At 30.5% G+C, this 20,786-nt stretch overlaps 2 protein-coding genes across 8 annotated transcripts in view; one reads left to right on the plus strand and one right to left on the minus strand.

Moving 5' to 3' along the window:
• Positions 1-1,190: 1,190 nt before the first annotated feature.
• Positions 1,191-5,819, plus strand: LOC143245157 (transmembrane protein 69-like). 2 transcript variants are annotated; one of them, XM_076491151.1, is made up of 2 exons: positions 1,191-1,329; positions 4,706-5,819. In XM_076491151.1, the coding sequence occupies exon 2, from the start codon at positions 4,757-4,759 to the stop codon at positions 5,540-5,542; it is 786 nt and encodes a 261-aa protein (XP_076347266.1). In that variant the 5' UTR covers positions 1,191-1,329; positions 4,706-4,756; the 3' UTR covers positions 5,543-5,819. The 2 variants fall into 2 exon arrangements, with proteins under 2 accessions (XP_076347266.1, XP_076347265.1); XM_076491150.1 differs by having other exon boundaries at positions 1,281-1,435.
• Positions 5,820-8,896: 3,077 nt separating this feature from the next.
• The window catches only part of LOC143245156 (cytokine receptor-like), a 65,259-nt gene continuing 53,369 nt past the window's right edge, over positions 8,897-20,786 (minus strand). For all 6 annotated transcript variants that reach the window (XM_076491149.1, XM_076491145.1, XM_076491146.1 and 3 more), the window contains exon 18: positions 8,897-19,436. In XM_076491149.1, the coding sequence (XP_076347264.1) occupies positions 18,339-19,436 (1,098 nt within the window). In that variant the 3' untranslated portion in view covers positions 8,897-18,338. The remainder of the gene's footprint in view (positions 19,437-20,786) is intronic.

Genomic DNA, 20,786 nt, shown 5'->3' on the forward strand with positions numbered 1-20,786 from the left:
GGGACATCCTGCAGCCCATTTTGCCATAGTTCTTTACTAGAGCCTCAATCAATTCCACATAATTTTCGGCCTTGTGATTGCCCAAGAAGCCCTGAACCACTGTTACAAAGCTGCCCCAAGCTTTTTTTCTTCCTACTGAGCTTCTTGGGGAATTCTGTACACTCCAGGTTCTTCTTTATTTGTGGTGCAACGAAGATGCCAGCTTTGACCTTTGGCTCAGACAGCTTAGAGAAGAAATCTCGATAGTACTTGAAGGCTGCAGACTCCTCATCAAGAGCTGTGACAAACTGTTTCATAAGACCAAATTTTATGTGCAATGGTGGGAACAACACCTTGTGGAGGTCCACTAGTGGCTCACACTTGATGTTGTGCCTTTCCACAGAGAACTCGGTCCATTTGTGGCCAGTGCTTCCTGTTGTAGTGCGCTGCAGTGTCCTTGCTGTCCCAAAGGCAAAGATAACAGGGAAACTTGGTAAAGCCTCCTTGGAGATCCATCAGGAATGCCACCATTTTGAAGTCTTCGATAACCTCCCAGCCATACTCGTCATACTTCAAGGCTTCTAGCAAGGTCCTGACGCTTTTGTATTCCTCTTTGAGGCGCACCGAATGAGCCAGGGGAAGAGACGGATACTTATTCCCGTTATAGAGCAGCACAGCTTTGAGGCTTCTGGATGGATCTGGAAAACTTGCAGCTTCTTGATGCCATCTCTGATAGAATCAGATAGGTCTATGTGTTCACTTAGGCAGCTAGACCTAAACTGAAGTGGTGAGTGGTGAGCCTCGATATTTATATTACTATGGAAAGCCCCAGAAAATTCTAAAAGGTTCTTTAAAATTCTCATAAGTTCTACAACATTCTAGAAAATTCTCGTAAGTTCTATAACATCTCAGGAAATTCTTGTAAGTTCGAGAAAATTCTCTATCAGCGACTCAGCACTGAATCTACGTGGAAAGTTCTAGAAAATGGGTAACTAAAAATTTCATTACCCAGGTCACAAAAGCAAAGTTTGAAGATAAAAATTTGTCTTTTCCATTTACTTTAGGCATACGCAATTGGGAAATAATACTTGCTGCCCAGGAACAAAAAAAAGTAGACATTTTGTTTCATATTGTTATCACTCTTAAAATGCATGTAAGGCTAAAGTTGGTTAATATCTTGTTCTATGGCGCAGATTCTAACCTGGGGCGCTATCTACAAAATCCGAAGCACTCGTATAGGGTTCTCCCATCCCCATTCCAAACCAAGTGAGAAACAACGACATCAAACTTTTAGTATTATTAACAGAGGGCGCTACATTTTTCATCCTTATCTTTGTAACTTGAGAGGAGGTGAGAAACTTGCATTGTAACTATTGTGATTAACATATGGGGAGTGTCTGTTGATTGTTTTGAATCTGGCGATACGGTATATAAGGAATCGGTGTTTATATCTGTTGTAAGTTATTGTTATCAAAGTATTGATAGCTAAGTATCTTGGTTAAACTTGAAATTGTATTACACGAATATCCGATATTATGGAATGAAACAGGTTATCGTTTCCTTTGTACAAGTCCTTCGTTAAACAGTTAGACCTCATTTGGAATGTTATTTTTACTTCTCTTCCTTACATTAAACTCGGGAATATACTGGGTTTAAAGAAGGGTTACAATGATTATATTCTTGTGGTAGAGGGAATATTATATGATGAGATACTTAAAATAATTATTTCTCGAGAAAAGGGGTTTATAGGGGAATCGATTGAAGTGTTTATAAAGTGTATGTGTAGGATTAATGCTTTATCTTTTCCGAGACTTTTATACATCATTAATAGTAACACATGATAGGACTAGGGTATATAGATATCAAATTTTGCAGGATAAAAGTTTAATGTAATTTAATTTTTGAACAAGGTGGTCAATCTGTGAAACTGATTACTTTCAGATGCGGTTGACGATAAATTTGAACGAGAAGGATCAATGAATACTTACAAAACCGGGGCTAGACATGTGTAGATTAAATTAATAAGATACCAAAAAATAGGCTAAGGGCCCCGTTGTCCTACATGAATCCTGGAAAGGGTTACAAAGAGTCTGTTTTAAGGGTGTAAAATTAATTGGCAGTTGTTATAGGCCACTTGATCAAATATAGATGAGCCCAGTGAGACATTGTATAATGAGATCAGTGCTGAAAGACCAGTTTTAGAAATAGTGAGGAAAAGAGATTTCTTGAAGTGATTCAAAGTGATTTTTTTATAATGTAACTCAAATATTGTACTGAGTTTGTTTGGAATTAAGCACAAAGCTACATAGTGCTCTACCACCACTGGTATTGAAACCAAGTTTCTGATGGTGTGATTCTACAGACACCAAATGCTATGGCAGTAAGCCTCAATTGCTTAAAAGGTACCAATCCCAATATTTGGACTATTATACCAAATGATCATAGTCAACCAGGTGGTTGTCTGGTGTGACACTTTGATTTCTGCCTTACAGAAAGCCAAATATGAAGCTATGAGACAAAATTTATCACTAATATTAGTGAATTGGGATAATGTGTTAAGAGATGTTGCACATATAAATAAACTGCTTGTAATTCAAGACAGACAGGGCTTGTTCTTAAAAAGCGGAAAAGGGTAATAGGGACAGCAATAAGGTTATGGACTGTGAGCACTAAAACCTTTGAGTTTGATTCTCCACAGTGGACACAGCAAATGTTCTTAAAAAGGATAAGAGGGAAAATCAAACCTTAAGATATAAATGGCACAATTTGAAGAAAACTTTAACCACATTACATCCAATGCATAGTGTTTGATGATGCCTTTAACCCAGCACTAAAACTCATTGGGCTGGCTGGGCTACAACAGAATTAATAGTGGTCTAGATGCTATTTATATCATCACTTGTGTAAACTACTGTTGTGATGTGAACTGAATTAAGTAAATAAGTTGTAATTATCATAAATTTTATTTAAGTTATCTCCAAGCCAGAATTATAATAAGGATTTGTTACAAAATATTTATTTTCAACATCAATTATGTATTTTACATGAATTAACATCATCATTCAGAACCACTGGCAAACCACTACAAAAGAGTTTATGAGAAACAATTGGATAATAACTTAAAAACTTACAAGAAAATATTTAAATATATTAAAGATAAGTAAAATTTTAACATGGGAACTGAACTCTCAAAGGTTACTATTAAGTAGAATTCAATCAAACTGAATTTGTTTGTGTTTTTTACTGGAGAAGTGCTTTGGGAATCATTTCTTGGGTCTTTGGTTATTATTAACATTAATGATATTAGTGTTTAATTTGTAAAGATCGCTTATGACAGCTTTTGAGTATTTCTAACTGTTACTTGGAGTTTTTGGAAAGTCTGATTAAAATGACCTTAATTTGTACCACAGTATTAGCAAAGTAATTAATCCATTTGGGTTACAGTTGGATCACACATTTATCATGGATTGAAGTTCACTTAATAGTTTGACTGAAGAAATGAATCAGGCATAGCGATGGACTAGTCATTCTAACCATTAAAATAATGTTAAATAGCTCATAGTACAGGGTATATAGTATTTTAGGGTTTATTTAGAAACACTGATTACAAGACGAGAGATATTTATCTCTGTATAGAATTTTTTTTTTTTTTATATTGATTTAGGCCATACTAAGGTACTTGAATATTGTGCAGAGATTTGAAGTCCTGATGTAACAAAGGATATCACTGGGAAAGGCTCAGAGGAAGGTTTTTAGTTGATTTCTGGGATGGGTTATTTTACATGGATATAATAAGATCTTTAAATGTATTTTCTCGAGAGAGAATAAGGAGTGACATTATTCAACTTAAAGTTCACGAGGATATCACTTGCACAAAGGACGTTTTTTTATACTGTACCCTGAAAGCAATAGGGTGAGAGCACATGTTTAAGATTTAGGAAAAAGAGATTAGATTCCAGTTAAGACAGTTTTATTTTTCTAACAGGATGATTAACCTATTGAATGAGTTGCTAGAAGTGGTATTATTGCTTTACAGGTGTGTAAGTGGAAAAACTGCAGATTCCGTACAGATGGGTTTGAAAGGACAGCTTGAAGGACCAAATGGCCCTTTGTTAACTGTATCTTATATAAAAAAACACAAAAAACTTAAGAAATAAAAGTAATTAACTTAATATAGAGACTGAAAATTATGTTCAAATGTATTTTCTGTTGATTGTCTTAATATGAAATAATTTCTTTATCACTTAGTTCTAGACATTTTTATAGTAACTTACCTAGTAGAGCTTTTATTTAACAGCTTTCTTTTATGTGAGTTTAAGTATTTGTTACAACTAATAACAATGGAAACTTGTTCAATAGCCATTTGATGTGTCATATCATTGCGTAAAAGAAACTCTTTGTGAGTTCTCATTTATTTTATTGAACCTGTAGAAAGTTAACAAACATTACTGTTATTGTTTACAATGTTTTTTAAGTGTATTCACTGTCTCAAGGTTTATTATGCATTAATAAAAAACTATAACAAGTAACGTGATATCCACTGTAATGAAAAATGAGGAACACATTTGAAAGTCTTAATGTAATTATTTTTAGTACAGTCCATGACACAATTCTTTAACTTTTGCTACAAATGTTATTTGATGTTTTGTTTACATTCCTGTTACCTAGAAAATATGTTCCTTATATGAAAAATAAAAAAAAATCATATTACATTTCTTTTCTTTAGAATCAAAGTACCAGTTGAAATTTGAAAACACCCCAGCTCTCATCAGTGAATATGGCATTTCACTGTTTTAGGAAGTTAAATCTCCTACAGATGAGACCTCCACTGTATCTTTGCACAAAAAAATTGTCAACTGTGACTCTACCAGTCCCTTTCCTTTGCCAGCATTATTACCCACGAAGCAGTATTAAAAGTACAGTTTCACCTTTAATATTGGATTATTCTGATAAGACTACACATAAAGCTGGTCAGAATAGTTTTCTTCTTTCTGCTCGGCTAGTATGTACTTCTCCAGTTCAGAACTTGAAAGAAGATCATAAAACCAAAGCTTTGCAAATAATTTCTAATCTTCGCCACCTCAAAGCCTCTCCTGCTGCAGCACTGACTTATGGGTTTTTAGGCCTTATTCCGTTCCTTGTACCACCTTTTTATATAATCTCATCAGGGGTTTACATACCTTCATTAGCTTTTGCTCAACTGGCATATGGAGCAGTAATATTATCGTTTTTAGGTGGAGTTCGATGGGGCGTAACTCTACCTGAAGAAAGTGTTGTTAAGCCAGATTGGCAGTGTCTTGGTTATAGCATTTTGCCCTCTTTGATTGCATGGGTAGGACTGTTGCTTCCAGATTATCTAAACACACTCACCGTGATAGGTGGATTAGGCTTAGCTGCATACCTGGATACCACCATGTATGGTTATCCTCCTTGGTTTAAGGCTCTGAGATTTACTTTATCATTTATTGCTTTATTAGCATTGTGGATAACACTAACTTGTAGTTTGATGTATGAGCATAATGGAAAGACTGAGAAAGTGGAAGTGCTAGAGAATGTAAATTGAAAAGTTCCAAAGCTCATTCTAAGAGGCTAGTCAAACTGCAAAAATATGAAATGATAAAATGTGGAGTCCTATTAAAAAAATCTCGAATTTTTAGTCTATTTATTAACTTAACATAAAAAAAATAGAAACTAGAAAGAGGCTTTATGTTCTATAGATTACAAAGCAAAAACATTTATTGATATTACTGTATTAAGATCAGCAATGTTTTTGTAGTATGCAAAAAGAAACTCATTTCTGTTGTACCATAGTTTTTAATAAAACTATTAAACTAGAAAAACTGGATTTATTGTTATTACTGATACATTAGTCAATAGCATATTATACTGAATACAGTAAAATGACATTAATGGTATTATTTTAAATACCTGTTTTCATGCATTAATCAGTTGTTTTACAAATATATATGCAGAAACAAAGTACCTTGTGTTCAGTAAACAATTAATTGTTGTTTAAAATTTGCATAAACAAGATAAAAAAAGAACTATGATACAAAACTTTCTTTACAAATTTATTTTAAGTTTACAACGTACATGTCTGTGAAGATAGTCAATGTGTAAAGCTACAAGGTGATTGTAACAACTTTGTACCCTCTGTAAAGTAACTACCCATTATTCAATAAACAAAACTGTGGAATTTTTATCTTTTACACATAAATATATATATATTTGTAGTACATGTAGTAGGACTTGAACCATATAATATGACACTGTTCATACTACCTGTGAAATACTAGCTTCTTTCAAAGTATACTTGAGAATTAAATTCAGATGCAACATACTTTTTCCTATTCAGGAAGACAGTTTTTGTAGCCCTACTGTTTTCACTAAGTCTTATTTTGGCTTCTTTTGAATAATGGTATATTCTTACCTTGTGCTGGATATAGTAAAACTAAAAGATTTTTATTGCATATATATTTTTGACAGTTAAATGTCATGTAAAGGTTATTTTTTAGTACAGTCTCAGCCCACACATTTTATAATAAAATTAATGGCATGTTAAGAAGCTGAAAACACTAAAGTTATAGGAACTGCAAGAAAAATATTCACAGGTGGAACAGTTCACTCAAAATGCTGCTTCAAGGTTCTGTTGGTTGCTTACATGCTTGACAATACCTAGAAATTTGTAAAGTTGAAGTACTACTCCAAGATTTATGAATGTTGGTACGTGGACCCCCACACCTAATTGTATAGTAAGGTTAATATGTTTGTTTGTTTTGACTTTTGTGCAAAGCTACTCGAGGGCTATCTGTGCTGGTCTTCCCTAATTTAGCAGTGTAAGACTAGAGGGAAGGCAGCTAGTCATCACTATCCACTGCCAACTCTTGAGCTACTCTTTTACCAATGAATAGTGGGATTGACTATCGCATTATAATGCCCCCACAGCTGAAAGAGCGAGCATGTTTGATGCAATGTGGATTAGAACCCGTGACCTTCAGATTACAAGTCGAATGCTTTAACCCACTTGGCCATGCTGGGCAAAAGGTTAATATGATACTGCTGTGTGTTAATTACCATACTTTAATATTCAATCAGTATATATATATATATTTTATCACAAACTAGCTGAAATTATTTTAATGACCCCCATGAAGAATAGTTAAATTCTGTTGAAACCAATCAGTGTCAGGTATCATCATTCATGTTACAGAAAGATATACAGGCTTATTCTTTCTCTTTTCATCTTGATATTAGATTATCTGGAAGAAAACATTTTAACTCCATTTATATCACACTTGTTATTCATATACAACTAGTGATGTCGAGAAAACCCACTTATAGAGAAATATATATGCAAAAATGGCTCGTTTGGGTTGAGAAAATATTTTACGTAAAAGAGCGAACAAGGTCTCGACCTTCTTCGGTCATCGTCAGGTTCACAAAGAAAGAAAGAGGTAACTGACCGGAAGCTGACCACATGTTTGGAAGAGGTTGTGTAACTGAGTGTTGGAATGTAGAGGGCGGTGTTAGATGTTTGAATATATAATTTTATATTATTTATATTATTATATTTAATATAGGTATAAAGGCATTTCTTTATATTGGTTTATTTTGGGTTTAAGTTGTTGAATAAGTAAGGCTTCTTTAATTTTGCATTTGTTTATGTTGTGTTTATTTGATTTGCGGTGTTTGAAAACGTGTAAAGGTGACTTTTTATGTTCTTTGAACCTGGTTTCCATTTTTCTACTTGTTTCTCCAATATAGAAGTTGTGGCAGTTGTGACATTGTATTTTATAAATAATGTTAGTGTGGTGTTTGCCAGTGTAGTTTTTACATAATATAGACCTCAGTTTTGAGCCTGGTTTTTGAATAAATTTGGTATTAACTGGAATGTCATATTTTGTTACTGTTAAATAACCCATACTGGACTATACATTCCATGGGACTCGGCACATGAAACAAAACAAAAACTCAACATACTAAGAAACCAAATAAACACAGCCATAAAACTATGCTCACCAGATAAAATTAAAGATGAATTAGACAAAATAAAACAACATTTCATCAACATCGATAAGTTTCCTCCACAAACCGTAGAAAACATTATACGCACACACCTGGACAGAAAGCAAAATCAACCAACAAAAGTAAATACATCTCACAAATCAAAAACTCATGAAACCATATACTGCTGCATACCATATATTCCCGACATCAGCAGAAATATAACCAACATTTGAAAAAAAAAAAAAAAAATTAGTAACAAAATATGACATTCCAGTTAATACCAAATTGATTCAAAAACCAGGCACAAAACTGAGGTCTATACTATGTAAAAACTACACTGACAAACACCACACTAACATTATTTATAAAATACAATGTGACAACTGCCACGACTTCTATATTGGAGAAACAAGTAGAAAAATGGAAACCAGATTCAAAGAACATAAAAAGTCACCTTCACACGTTTTCAAACACTGCAAGTCAAATAAACACAACATAACCATAGAAAACACTCAAATATTAAATAGAGAAACAAACAAATGCAAAATTAAAGAAGCCTTACTTATACAACAACTTAAATCCAAAATAAACCAATATAAAGGAACGCCTTTATAACTATATTAAATATAATAAAATAAATATAAAATTATATATTCAAACGTCTAACACCGTCCTCTGCATTCCGACACTCAGTTACACAACCTCTTCCAAACATGTGGTCAGCTTCCGGTTAGTTACCTCTTTCTTTCTTTGTGAACCTGACGATGACCGAAGAAGGTCGAAACGTTGTTCGCTCTTCTACGTAAAATATTTTCTCAACCCAAACGAGCCATTTTTGCATATATATTTCACGTACAGCTGTGTGCTTTCAAGGGTAATTTATTAAATATTGAAATTTTTACAAACAACACAAGTTTAGAAGGTGCTTTTATTTATATCCATCAGTACATTTCCTAAATTCATTTAGATACTGAGAAAATTCACTCTGACAGAGAAACTTTGAATATGTACAATTTACTATAAACAAGGATTAATTATGAATGTATATGTGTAAAATGAGCATGTTTTGGAAAAAAGAGATTTGGAAATGTAGATTTCAGATGAAAGTGAAAAGTACTCATTCAGTGACTGTTTCAAAAGTAAGCAGAATACTATATACAAATTCTGAACAGTTTCCAAAACATATGAAAGTATTTTAAGACCATATTTTACACACTTTCTCTGATAAAATTTATGAAAAAGAAATTTAACATCAAGTTCAAACCAAGCTCTTTGATATTTAACATGTATTATTACTTCAGGAATAGCACTATAATAGCTCCAGTAATAGATTGTTATCAATCCAAAATACGACAGAATAAAACACTTCTAGAGCTAATTTTCATAGTTCAATCTTTATTATCACAACCAAATCTGTCAATATATTTTCTTCTTAACATATGAGATATGTATAAACCACTTATTTCCACTTGTATGCACTAATAAAAAAAATAAGTCATAGATCAATAACTCTCTTAATTAGACTTTGATATTTAATAATTATGCACATACTACCCTATTATTTTACATTTTATGCCACCTTAAAAATACATAACATAGGACCCAAAATAGAAAATGCACAAAACAATTTAAACTAAATGTAAAATTATCAATATTATGAAAAAAAAAATTTTCCCAAAATTTAACATTTTGGGTTCCATAAAGTGAACTTTTACACAGTGAAAACATCATAAGTTTGTGCATTTTATAACAACAACAAAAAATGGCACATTCTTTTGTTGAAAAAAATAAAAAATGAATACCTTCGACATCTGTTAAACTACGTATTACTTGTGTGATCTGAAACAAAATAATAGTGCAGTCAAAAACAAGCCTCTGTTTTGGCACTTGTAACACATAAGCACATTTTTATACTTGGGAATTACACATATTTACAAATTTAACAAATGTATAGTACTTGACACTCATGATTTTAATAACAAAATGTACAAGACAACAGTACATTGTACAAGTAAAAAAAGTTTCTAGTGATACAAAAACCTATTCTACCAATAAAAAGAGATCACACATATGTACCTATATCAGCAATTTTTATCAAATCAATGCCACCCACTTTTAATATCTGAAAATCCAAATAAGCTTTTCATTGTTGCAAGGCTAATAAACAGTCACAAAACAACCACTTTTAAACAGGTATATTAAACATTACAAGCTGGAGTAAGATGTATTAAACAATAAATTATCAGAACTAAATATTTTTAGTTCACTATCATACTGTGTTTAAAGCTGATAATTTCTGTTCCTTAAATACCAGCAAGTAGATGTTTACATAAAACTATAAATACAGCTAACAAGTTTGGACCCTGAGATAGTCTCTGTGCTTTTTATTATAGTAAATGTTATATCCAAGAAGGCTCTTACATTACTTCATCAGTTTGTTATGACTGTACATGTATATTGCAACACGAATTGAAGTGTATGGGCTTTATGCATCAACAATAAGATTAATATTTAAATTAGTTTTGTACTAATGGTTAGAATAAACTTTGTTGTGTAATGATGTCACATTTTATTTAAATTCTCATTAAACAAAATTGAAAAACAAATAAAATACATATCTTTATATGGTACGTATCCTATTCATGAACGTTTAATGTTCCATATATTATTGCAACACAGGTAATTGTTTTATTCCCCCATTTGACTGTAATCCCATCTAATGTGGAGGTCAATGGTATTTTTGTAAGCAACGAGTATTTGCATTAAGATGGCTGACTCAGTAAGCAACTATACAGGACAAGCAGATTTAGCGAGAGGATTCAAACGTGAAACCCTTAGAATGTGAGTCAAGCATCTCAACCACCAGATGCTAATGGTTTTGATTATATTATGTTAAATACTGTTAACTCAGTGCTTTGATAATAAATGCTTTTATACTTAGCTGTTATGGTAATATTTTGCTCACTACAATCATGTTTCATAAACTGAAGTAATGCAGTATTCAATCCGATTCTAGTATGGCAAAAGTATTAAAACAGTCATTACTTTTTATGTCATGATGAACAACATCAAAACCACGGAGAAATGTGAAAATAACATTTTACAGAATAAGTTGAGATTTACGAGGAGTTCTATGTCATTCATTATTATTAGTATAAAACAGAACCTCAGTAGATCTAATAAGAAACCAAAGTTACATTATTATTAGTATAAAACAGAACCTCAGTAGATCTAATAAGAAACCAAAGTTACATTATTATTAGTATAAAACAGAACCTCAGTAGATCTAATAAGAAACCAAAGTTACATTATTATTAGTATAAAACAGAACCTCAGTAGATCTAATAAGAAACCAAAGTTACATTATTATTAGTATAAAACAGAACCTCAGTAGATCTAATAAGAAACCAAAGTTACATTATTATTAGTATAAAACAGAACCTCAGTAGATCTAATAAGAAACCAAAGTTACATTATTATTAGTATAAAACAGAACCTCAGTAGATCTAATAAGAAACCAAAGTTACATTATTATTAGTATAAAACAGAACCTCAGTAGATCTAATAAGAAACCAAAGTTACATTATTATTAGTATAAAACAGAACCTCAGTAGATCTAATAAGAAACCAAAGTTACATTATTATTAGTATAAAACAGAACCTCAGTAGATCTAATAAGAAACCAAAGTTACATTATTATTAGTATAAAACAGAACCTCAGTAGATCTAATAAGAAACCAAAGTTACATTATTATTAGTATAAAACAGAACCTCAGTAGATCTAATAAGAAACCAAAGTTACATTATTATTAGTATAAAACAGAACCTCAGTAGATCTAATAAGAAACCAAAGTTACATTATTATTAGTATAAAACAGAACCTCAGTAGATCTAATAAGAAACCAAAGTTACATTATTATTAGTATAAAACAGAACCTCAGTAGATCTAATAAGAAACCAAAGTTACATTATTATTAGTATAAAACAGAACCTCAGTAGATCTAATAAGAAACCAAAGTTACATTATTATTAGTATAAAACAGAACCTCAGTAGATCTAATAAGAAACCAAAGTTACATTATTATTAGTATAAAACAGAACCTCAGTAGATCTAATAAGAAACCAAAGTTACATTATTATTAGTATAAAACAGAACCTCAGTAGATCTAATAAGAAACCAAAGTTACATTATTATTAGTATAAAACAGAACCTCAGTAGATCTAATAAGAAACCAAAGTTACATGGTCCCCATTTACAACTTTAAATGAACAATAACAATTGTAATTTACAGTCAAATATTAAATGTACAAACAGAAAACCTTGTATTTTCCACTCATTTATCTGCACAACTATAAAAAACAACAACAGTGGTTAATCTAATAGTGTAATACGTACTATAACAACTATATGCAAGAAGTACAATATGTGCTATTGCTTAACAAGTATCAAACTATATCATTGTGTATTCACAAAACTTGATGTATGCTAGCTATTAAATTGTACAATCTAACCAACTGATATTCCAACATCTTTAATAATGTTATCTTCATTACATTGTAAGTTCAGTTGTGACTGTCTGGGCTTGTATATAATTTTTCAGTTAGAAAAGATCAGAGAAATGGATTGTTTTAATAACATACTTTACTAATTTGTGTGCTGTCAAATTTTTAACATTAAGATATAAAGATTTACAGTTTGTTCATTAAGATGTCCAATTCTAAGTTAACTGTTTAGAAATTAAAAACTTAAATGATAAAACATATAATATTTTAAGACACATTTTCAAGTAACATCTTTAATAACTTACATTTTTAGAAATATAATTTGTACTTGAACTTTAAAAGGCATGAATGTTGGGGATTTTATAAAAAAGTAGAGAAAAATATGTAGAAAAATTTGTCAAATGTTATACAATTAATACTTACAGTTTTGGTTTACAATTTAGTTACCATATAATTTTTTATATGTGAAACTACTTGGTTATTTCAAGCACCAAAAGGAATCATGAAAAGTAATAGCAGTATATTTATCATTTATCATAGCCTTGAAATAATTTTTCATCTATATATAATCAATGTTGTGATATCTGCCCTCTGTTAATATCACAATATACAGGGTGTTCAGAAAGTCACTATGCACTTATATATTTATTATGTTTCAATTCTGAATACAGGAGGTAAATATGAATGACAATTATAAACAATGCTGAAAGTGACCCCAGTTGGCATCAATACAGGCCTGGATCCTTCTTATTTTGTTTCTAAACACCACTATCAGTTGCTGGCTTGAAATAGACTGAATAAAATATGATTACAAAACTGCACAGTGACTTTTCAAACACCCTGTATAATCAGTGTTGTGATATTAACAAAGGGCAGATAGAAAATATAAAGCTATCAAATCACGTTAAGTTTTAATTACATGTATAAAAACAGACATCTTCCTAAAATTTGAAGTTAGAAATTAATAGATTGGCAATGATGTTTATAAAAAAGTTTTAAAATTTATTACATGAAAATATACTGAATTCAAATATAGCTTTTATGACTTTATCATATCATAAATTTAAATACAGCATACAAAATGTTTGAGTTTTAAAGATGATATAGAGGAAAAATAACAATTACTGGATTTGCACATATTCTGAAAAAAAATTAAGTGAATGTGTCCAAATGACAAGAAAAACAGCAATAAATTATATCTTGGTTTTTTCAATGATTTGATAGAAGTTTGGACAAAACATATTTGGATGGGATGGAACATACCAAGTTTGTTTAAAATTTAACTACAATATTATGTTGCATTCTTAATTTTCACAGACTTTAAAGTATTAATTAAGAGCTAGAGTAGATATCTGAGATATATATAAAAAATAAATTTGTAAAGATGAAAATGAAAATAAATAGCTGTACACAAGAATATGCTAAATGAGGTTTATGACTCATTACATGCAAAAAAAAAAAGAAGACCCCAAGCACCCACTGAAGGGAATGAAAGGTAACAGTAACTTCTTGAATGGTCAAGGAATAAGAGATTAAAGAAGCAACTGTTATGTAAATTTAGTCTATAAGAAAACAACCAAGAATAGTTATTTTCTTTAAAGCCAGTAGGTTCTCATGACATAATGAATCAATCTTTTTGTGACTTATTTACATCTAATTTTATATTTCATTTGGTGAAATTAGTCATTCAAGATTGTTTCCCTTACTAACTTATGTTTGAAAGCTTTTCCATGTTCAATATATTAATACCTTAAGAATTATTTCTTCTAAGCAAGAAACATAGTTTGCATAAATTCACAAAAATGTGAATCAGACAAAGGCCTATAATTTTCTACAAGTTGGTAAAAATCAACATTTTGAATACTGCTTATAATACTCTGTCAATATAAACAAATAAGATCATCTGTCCCCCTAGCAGTCATTTCACATTTTCACTAGTGGTGACAGAGACATCATTTCAAAGTAACAAAATTATGACAAATTATTGGTCAAAAATTAATATCATGCAAGACCAGACATTTTATCATATGTTTAGTTACATTGACCAGTTTAACATTTTATAATACAAGTTTCATAAATGTTCAAACCTATTTTATCATGTGAGATTAATAACTAGACTTGAAGATTCTTTAACTCGACATATCTTTCATTAAATTAAGTCTATATATGACTATTATTACCTGCTTTCATCCTTTTCAATACCATTTATAGACACCATACACATGAATTACTGAAAACACAGTGAAAACATTTCCATATACTATAGTTTCAAATTAAATCAATATTACATTTCCATCTAACATTCTTTCCAAATGATTCATCTATGATAACGTGCCAAACTTATTTGTACATTTATTACTTTTATCAGTGAAGACAAGCATCACTATTTATATAGATATATTACCATATCAAAAAATATAATTAACAAGCTAGTTTCACAAAGAACCTCTACCTTCCTTCCTCACTTTCAATGTACATAATTACATCAGCATTTGGCATAAAAAGAAGTTAAAACCGTTACCAGTATATATATGTATTTTATATATTATAACCATAATATTTAAAGCCAAAACAAAACTCTGTTCTAATGCAATCCTTCCTCATGATATTGTTTACTTATTTAACTTCATTTAAATGTATCTATTTAATTTCACTAAAATATATATGACACCTACCAATAGTTACAGTACATATTAAGGATTAAAATATATACAAAGCTTTAATTTTAACATATTCAACATCAGTTTGATGTCTGAGCTACTTAGAAAGGTTATTACTTTCATTTCTGTCTTCATACTTTCAAGTTTACAACTGGAAATTGTAAAATATTCAATTATATTAACTATTCTTTGAAGAAAGAGAGAATAGTACAACTTTTAACAATCAAAATGAGGAAGCAGAACACTGTTATTATGCATCCTTGATGCATTCATCATCCAGTGAGCAAATATGTGAACTTTCCACAAAGTGTTTCAATGTTTATGTTAATAAACAGGAGACAACAGTTCTAATATTTTGTTACGTATGTTATTAATACCTAATGTCATGGTTGTCATTAAGAGGTTCTAATAACTATTACTGAGATAGTTCATTAGAAGACCCACACTTTCTGATTTATATACTCTCTAAACACAGCTTTATCTGTAAGAAAACCTACAGACTGATATTATACCTCATAAACACTAATTTACTAATAACAAAAATTTCAATTGAGATATTAAATTTCTACTATTAAAATTTCATGGTATTAACAATTTATATTTTGTGAACTCTCAAATGAGGTAGAATGTGACATGAAAGAGTGATGCTATAATGGTAAGTTTTGTCAGATTAAATATAAATGTTCAGCAGTATATTTTATAAAATAGTTGTTCAACATATGATGACACCTACAGAAAGTTATTACTATTGTTTTATATTTTATGTGTAGTAAATACATTTATTATGTGCAATTTCATACTAAGTAACACAAATACTACTAAATATTAAACACTAGCACTGCTTGTTTTTAATACAAAACATTTTCCATCATTTTTGCATAAGAAAATTGTCTTATAGTTTTTAGTAGTTCATAAAATATACAAATGTTCTTGTAAGGTCTTGAAACTAACCTTTTCTTTAGGTAAATATAACTGATCATCTGACATGAACACTAATACATTTAATATTTTTTGATAATTATCAAATTCAGATCCAAATTTGTGACGATAATTACAGTTTGAAAGATGAAATGAAGAGAAAAGAAAATATAATACAATAATATTAAAGCATCATTTATATTTGCAGCTTTTATTTTTAGTTTTAGTCTTGTGGATTCTCTCTGATAGATGCATAGAAATGATGAGCAATGAGCCACTGAAAAATCTAACTGATCACTTTTTATCATGTTTTTTCTAATAAATGTTGTATTTGCAGCCAGCAATAAAAAAAAACAACACATTTAATATAAATAGTCTGAATATTAACAATCATGCCTAGATTATCAAGTGGCAAAAAACAAAACAAAAATGGTGACCCTTTATGGTTACTGGCTCTTTATCATCTTATCACCACGATTTTCAACATGACTAAAAATAACCTCCTCAAATCTGAAATTGTAACAGATGTATATTTCTCCAGTTACAGATGTGTATTCACAAAGTATTCTTGCTCATCCAGTTAATATTACACAATATTATTTTCATTTCAGGACAACAGTATATTTTTATATTAAAACAAAATTATGAAATATGATTTATGCAATGGAATGTTTTGAAGATTTGATCTGGATATGCTATCACAGATATTATGAAGGGTTTTTATATAACATGTAATTATAATACTACTGACAATTTTACTTATGATAACCATTTGTGAGCTTTCACCATTTTGCAAATTAAAATTATAAAATATAAAAATGCACAGCTGGTATGTTTATTACAGTACTTCAAAACTTTAAGTTTGTTTTATCTGTGAGATACTGTAAACAGAGTCAAATAGTTTTTAAGTTGTTTATGAATTATGATTTGAGCCTAAAGAAATATTCACAGGAATGAAATAAAAAAACATTTTTATCCAAAAACAGATTCCTAATGAACTTAAACACCTGAGCAGATTAATAAAAACCTACAAAACCATTATAATTAACTTCATGTTTGTAATTAATGGCTTTGTTCATACATCTGCAACAGTGGATCAGATTTAAAAATACAATATATTATTTATAAAGTATGTGTTAATTATACCATATAATAATAACAAAAATAAAGTCCTAAAAATTACCACAATGAAACACATTTTGATTTGATGGGCCTTTATCACTGTACATGAACACAATTCTTCTGTCCTTTAGAGCAAAGATATAATCATTTTTATGATATGCAATACATATCTATTAAGTTCACCTTACACGTTCATACTTCTATAACCATACCCTATATGAGGCATCCAAAAATTTAGTTCTACAAACTTAAAACTGCTCAGCCACAATCTTAACATTATTTATTATTTCTCTAGTAAACAGTGTATCCAGCTCTTAACATAAAGAAAATGCCCTATCTACTCTCCCAAAAATTCTAGGCTTAAACTACAGTACTTCTCAATATAAAATTATACAAGTGCAATTTTATGTGGCTATTAATGTAATATTTAATCCTAAAAATTAACATTAATGTACATTTTTACCCTTCTCATTCATTTGAATATAAAATTTTATCTTCAACTGGTTTCCAGTGATACACTATAACACATGGAACTGTGTAAAAATATCACACAAATTTACAGTTGGTGGCAGCATAAATACCTGATAAAAGTAACACAGGACATGCAGAACCTCATGTACAGCTGTGGCCTTTTATAACAAATTAGGAAATTTGTTTGGCCATTTTGTGTTCTGAAGCTCATACAGTAGAAAAGTTTGTTGTTTGACATTATTAGAATAACACAACTGCTCCAACAATGAATTGTCTGATGAAAAAACAAAACAGTCACAGTATAAAAAAAAATTCCATGTTTGTGTGTGTGTAAAAACTCTTATTCTAGGTTTTCAGCTACTCTTATTTGTTTGTGGTTTAGAATAATGACTATATATACTATCACAATTCTACCTGAAATATGCTTTAACCTGTAACTTGTATCCGAACATCAGGAGAACTGAAAGACAATGTTGAAATTTTTGTTTCTCTTTTTATTTTCAAGTTATACGTACCAATGTACTCGGATTATGAAATGGCTTTTTACTTGTCCTTCTGGGGATGGACTTGCTGTATTTATTAATAATCTGATTTTAACTGATAGAATAACTAAACTCATCAATGGTAAAAAAACTATTTTAAAAACAGCATCACATTCTATATTTTGTTTTACTTTTTTCAAATCATTGGACTTTTTAGTTCTCGTACCTCACTGGAAGTTCCACCGATAACATCTACGTCCAAGTTATCGCAATTAGAATCCTTTAAAGTTACATTAGAAGGAGCAGGTGGAAGAGATTCTTGCTTGCTTTCTTCCAAGGACTCCAAGTGTGGGTCTATACTCAATTTGGAATAGCTGTGGTTGTCCTCAGATTCATTAAATGTCCTAAACATTCTAATAGCATTAGAAACACTGACATACCCTCCAGGCTTTGGCAACTGGTTTGCCAAGCCAACTTTAGAGTAGGCATCTTTAAAGGGGAGAGAATTTGTAGTTGCTATGTTGGTGGGTTTCATACTAGTTAATAAATGAGATTCAAAAACTGGTTTGGTCAGGACATAACCTTTTGTTGGCATTTTTTCTATGGAAAACTGTGGTGATGTTAGGTATGTACCTTGTGGGACCAAAGCCATTCCAACTGTGAAATTACTGTCATTATTTTTTGGAGAATGTTGTGAAAATGATCTCAAAATATGAAGAACTCCAAATTTGGAATACCCTGCATTTGGAGTCATATTTCCTGGATGTTCTTGCAGTGCACTTGCATTTAATGACAAACAAATACTTTTGGCTAAACCAAACCTGGAATATGGAGCAAGTGTTTGATCTTCTGTGCTGATATCTGCCTCGTGTCCATCAATATCGAAAACAGATGGTTCACTATTGGATAACTTATTTGTGAATAGAGGCTGGGAGTTGTAATGACTATCATCCTGATGTAAAGACTTTGAATCAGGAGCATCTGTCACTTGGTTCAATGGATTATTTTCTTCTTCATTATCAGCAAAGTTCTGGAATTCATCTACTTTCAGAACCTCCAGTTTTGATTGAGAATAAATGAAGTGGTCACTTCCAAGAAGATTACAATCCAAAAAGACAGTATCAGGTGTATCTGGAACACTCAGGTGAAGTTCTGTGTTGCACTCAGAGGAAAGGTGGGTACGGTTCGTGAAAGAAGACGAGATGCTATCATGACCGCCAGTAGACCCATAACCACTACTGTCCCCACTAGGATTTCTTCCAATGTTAGTACTCCAGATCTTCCTTTGAATTAACTGGTAAAGACAAGTAAATGGATGTAGTTATGAAACTTTTTCATGTGATTGTTAATCACAAGAACATACAACTTCAACAGTTATAATTTCACAGATTTGTATCAGTTTAATAATACAACATCTCACTCCGACAATTAAATTTAAAAGTACTTTCATTTTCACTGTGAAATAAATATGCTGCCTATTATTTTTATTTATTTACTAAACAATACAAATAAATGCATACATTGTTTTGTTTTGTACAATTCTTACTACTCCACTTATAATAATTAAGAGATTTGACAATAATGCTGAAATGAAATTACTACAATAAATGACTGACAAAAATATTTTGATTTTTTGTTTTATTAAAGGTATATTTTGAACACATTGCTCAATTCTGTAAGATGAAAAACAAAAATAGGATTTAACCAGAAATGGATGACTAATTTTGCAATTTAAAAATTATATCCAAAGAAACATGAATGAATATTCTAATTTTGTAATTTAAAAATTATATCCAAAGAAACATGAATGAACATTCTAATTTTGCAGACGTTATCTCCATGTACCTATAGTTTGCAAAAAAACAAACAAAAATTCATATAACTTGATTGTTTAGAACAAAGTTATAATACTAGGGAAATAATATCATGGTGTTAAGTACTATTAATTAGTGAATGAATTAACTAATTACCCTTTTGGTACACATATAACTAACAACAAAGATAAATCTGCATTACAATGATACACACATGCAAGACAGAGAAACATGTCACACTTGGTGAACATCACAGATTTTCATATTACTTTTATTTTAAATGTTTCTTTTTTTATTAACCTTTTCATGATGGATCACGGATCAAAGGCCATGTCATCCTGTTTATTGACTTGAATTCAAAATTTATTGAAATACTATTTTAGGAATTATGTAAACATGTTTGGCATCAAATTGTAGGTTATTATATACAAGTTAATTTTGTTAATTTAAAAGTAAATATTGAAGAAAAACACATCTAAATATTGATTTTTGTGAGTCATGTGATATGTTGAATGCAACACTGGTTCGACTTAGATGCTTGCCATGTAAAATTACTAAGTATATAATTTCGTACCAATAAAGAATTCAAATTCCAATATTGATAAACTAGAATGTAAAATAATATCTTTTTATTTTGCTGAAATATGGATTACGTACTGAATCAAACAAAGTGACCCATTCACGTCTTTTCATTTTTGGAAACAGTCCCTTATACAAACTTACTTCAATATATGATATGAATAACCAATTGATAGCTTAGGATGTCCCCCTAGTGGCTTTCTCAGCCATTTTAATCTCCTATAAGGCTACATCACTCTTTCAAACCAAGA

Source organism: Tachypleus tridentatus, chromosome 2 (assembly GCF_004210375.1).
Source record: "Tachypleus tridentatus isolate NWPU-2018 chromosome 2, ASM421037v1, whole genome shotgun sequence".
Taxonomy (NCBI): domain Eukaryota; kingdom Metazoa; phylum Arthropoda; class Merostomata; order Xiphosura; family Limulidae; genus Tachypleus; species Tachypleus tridentatus.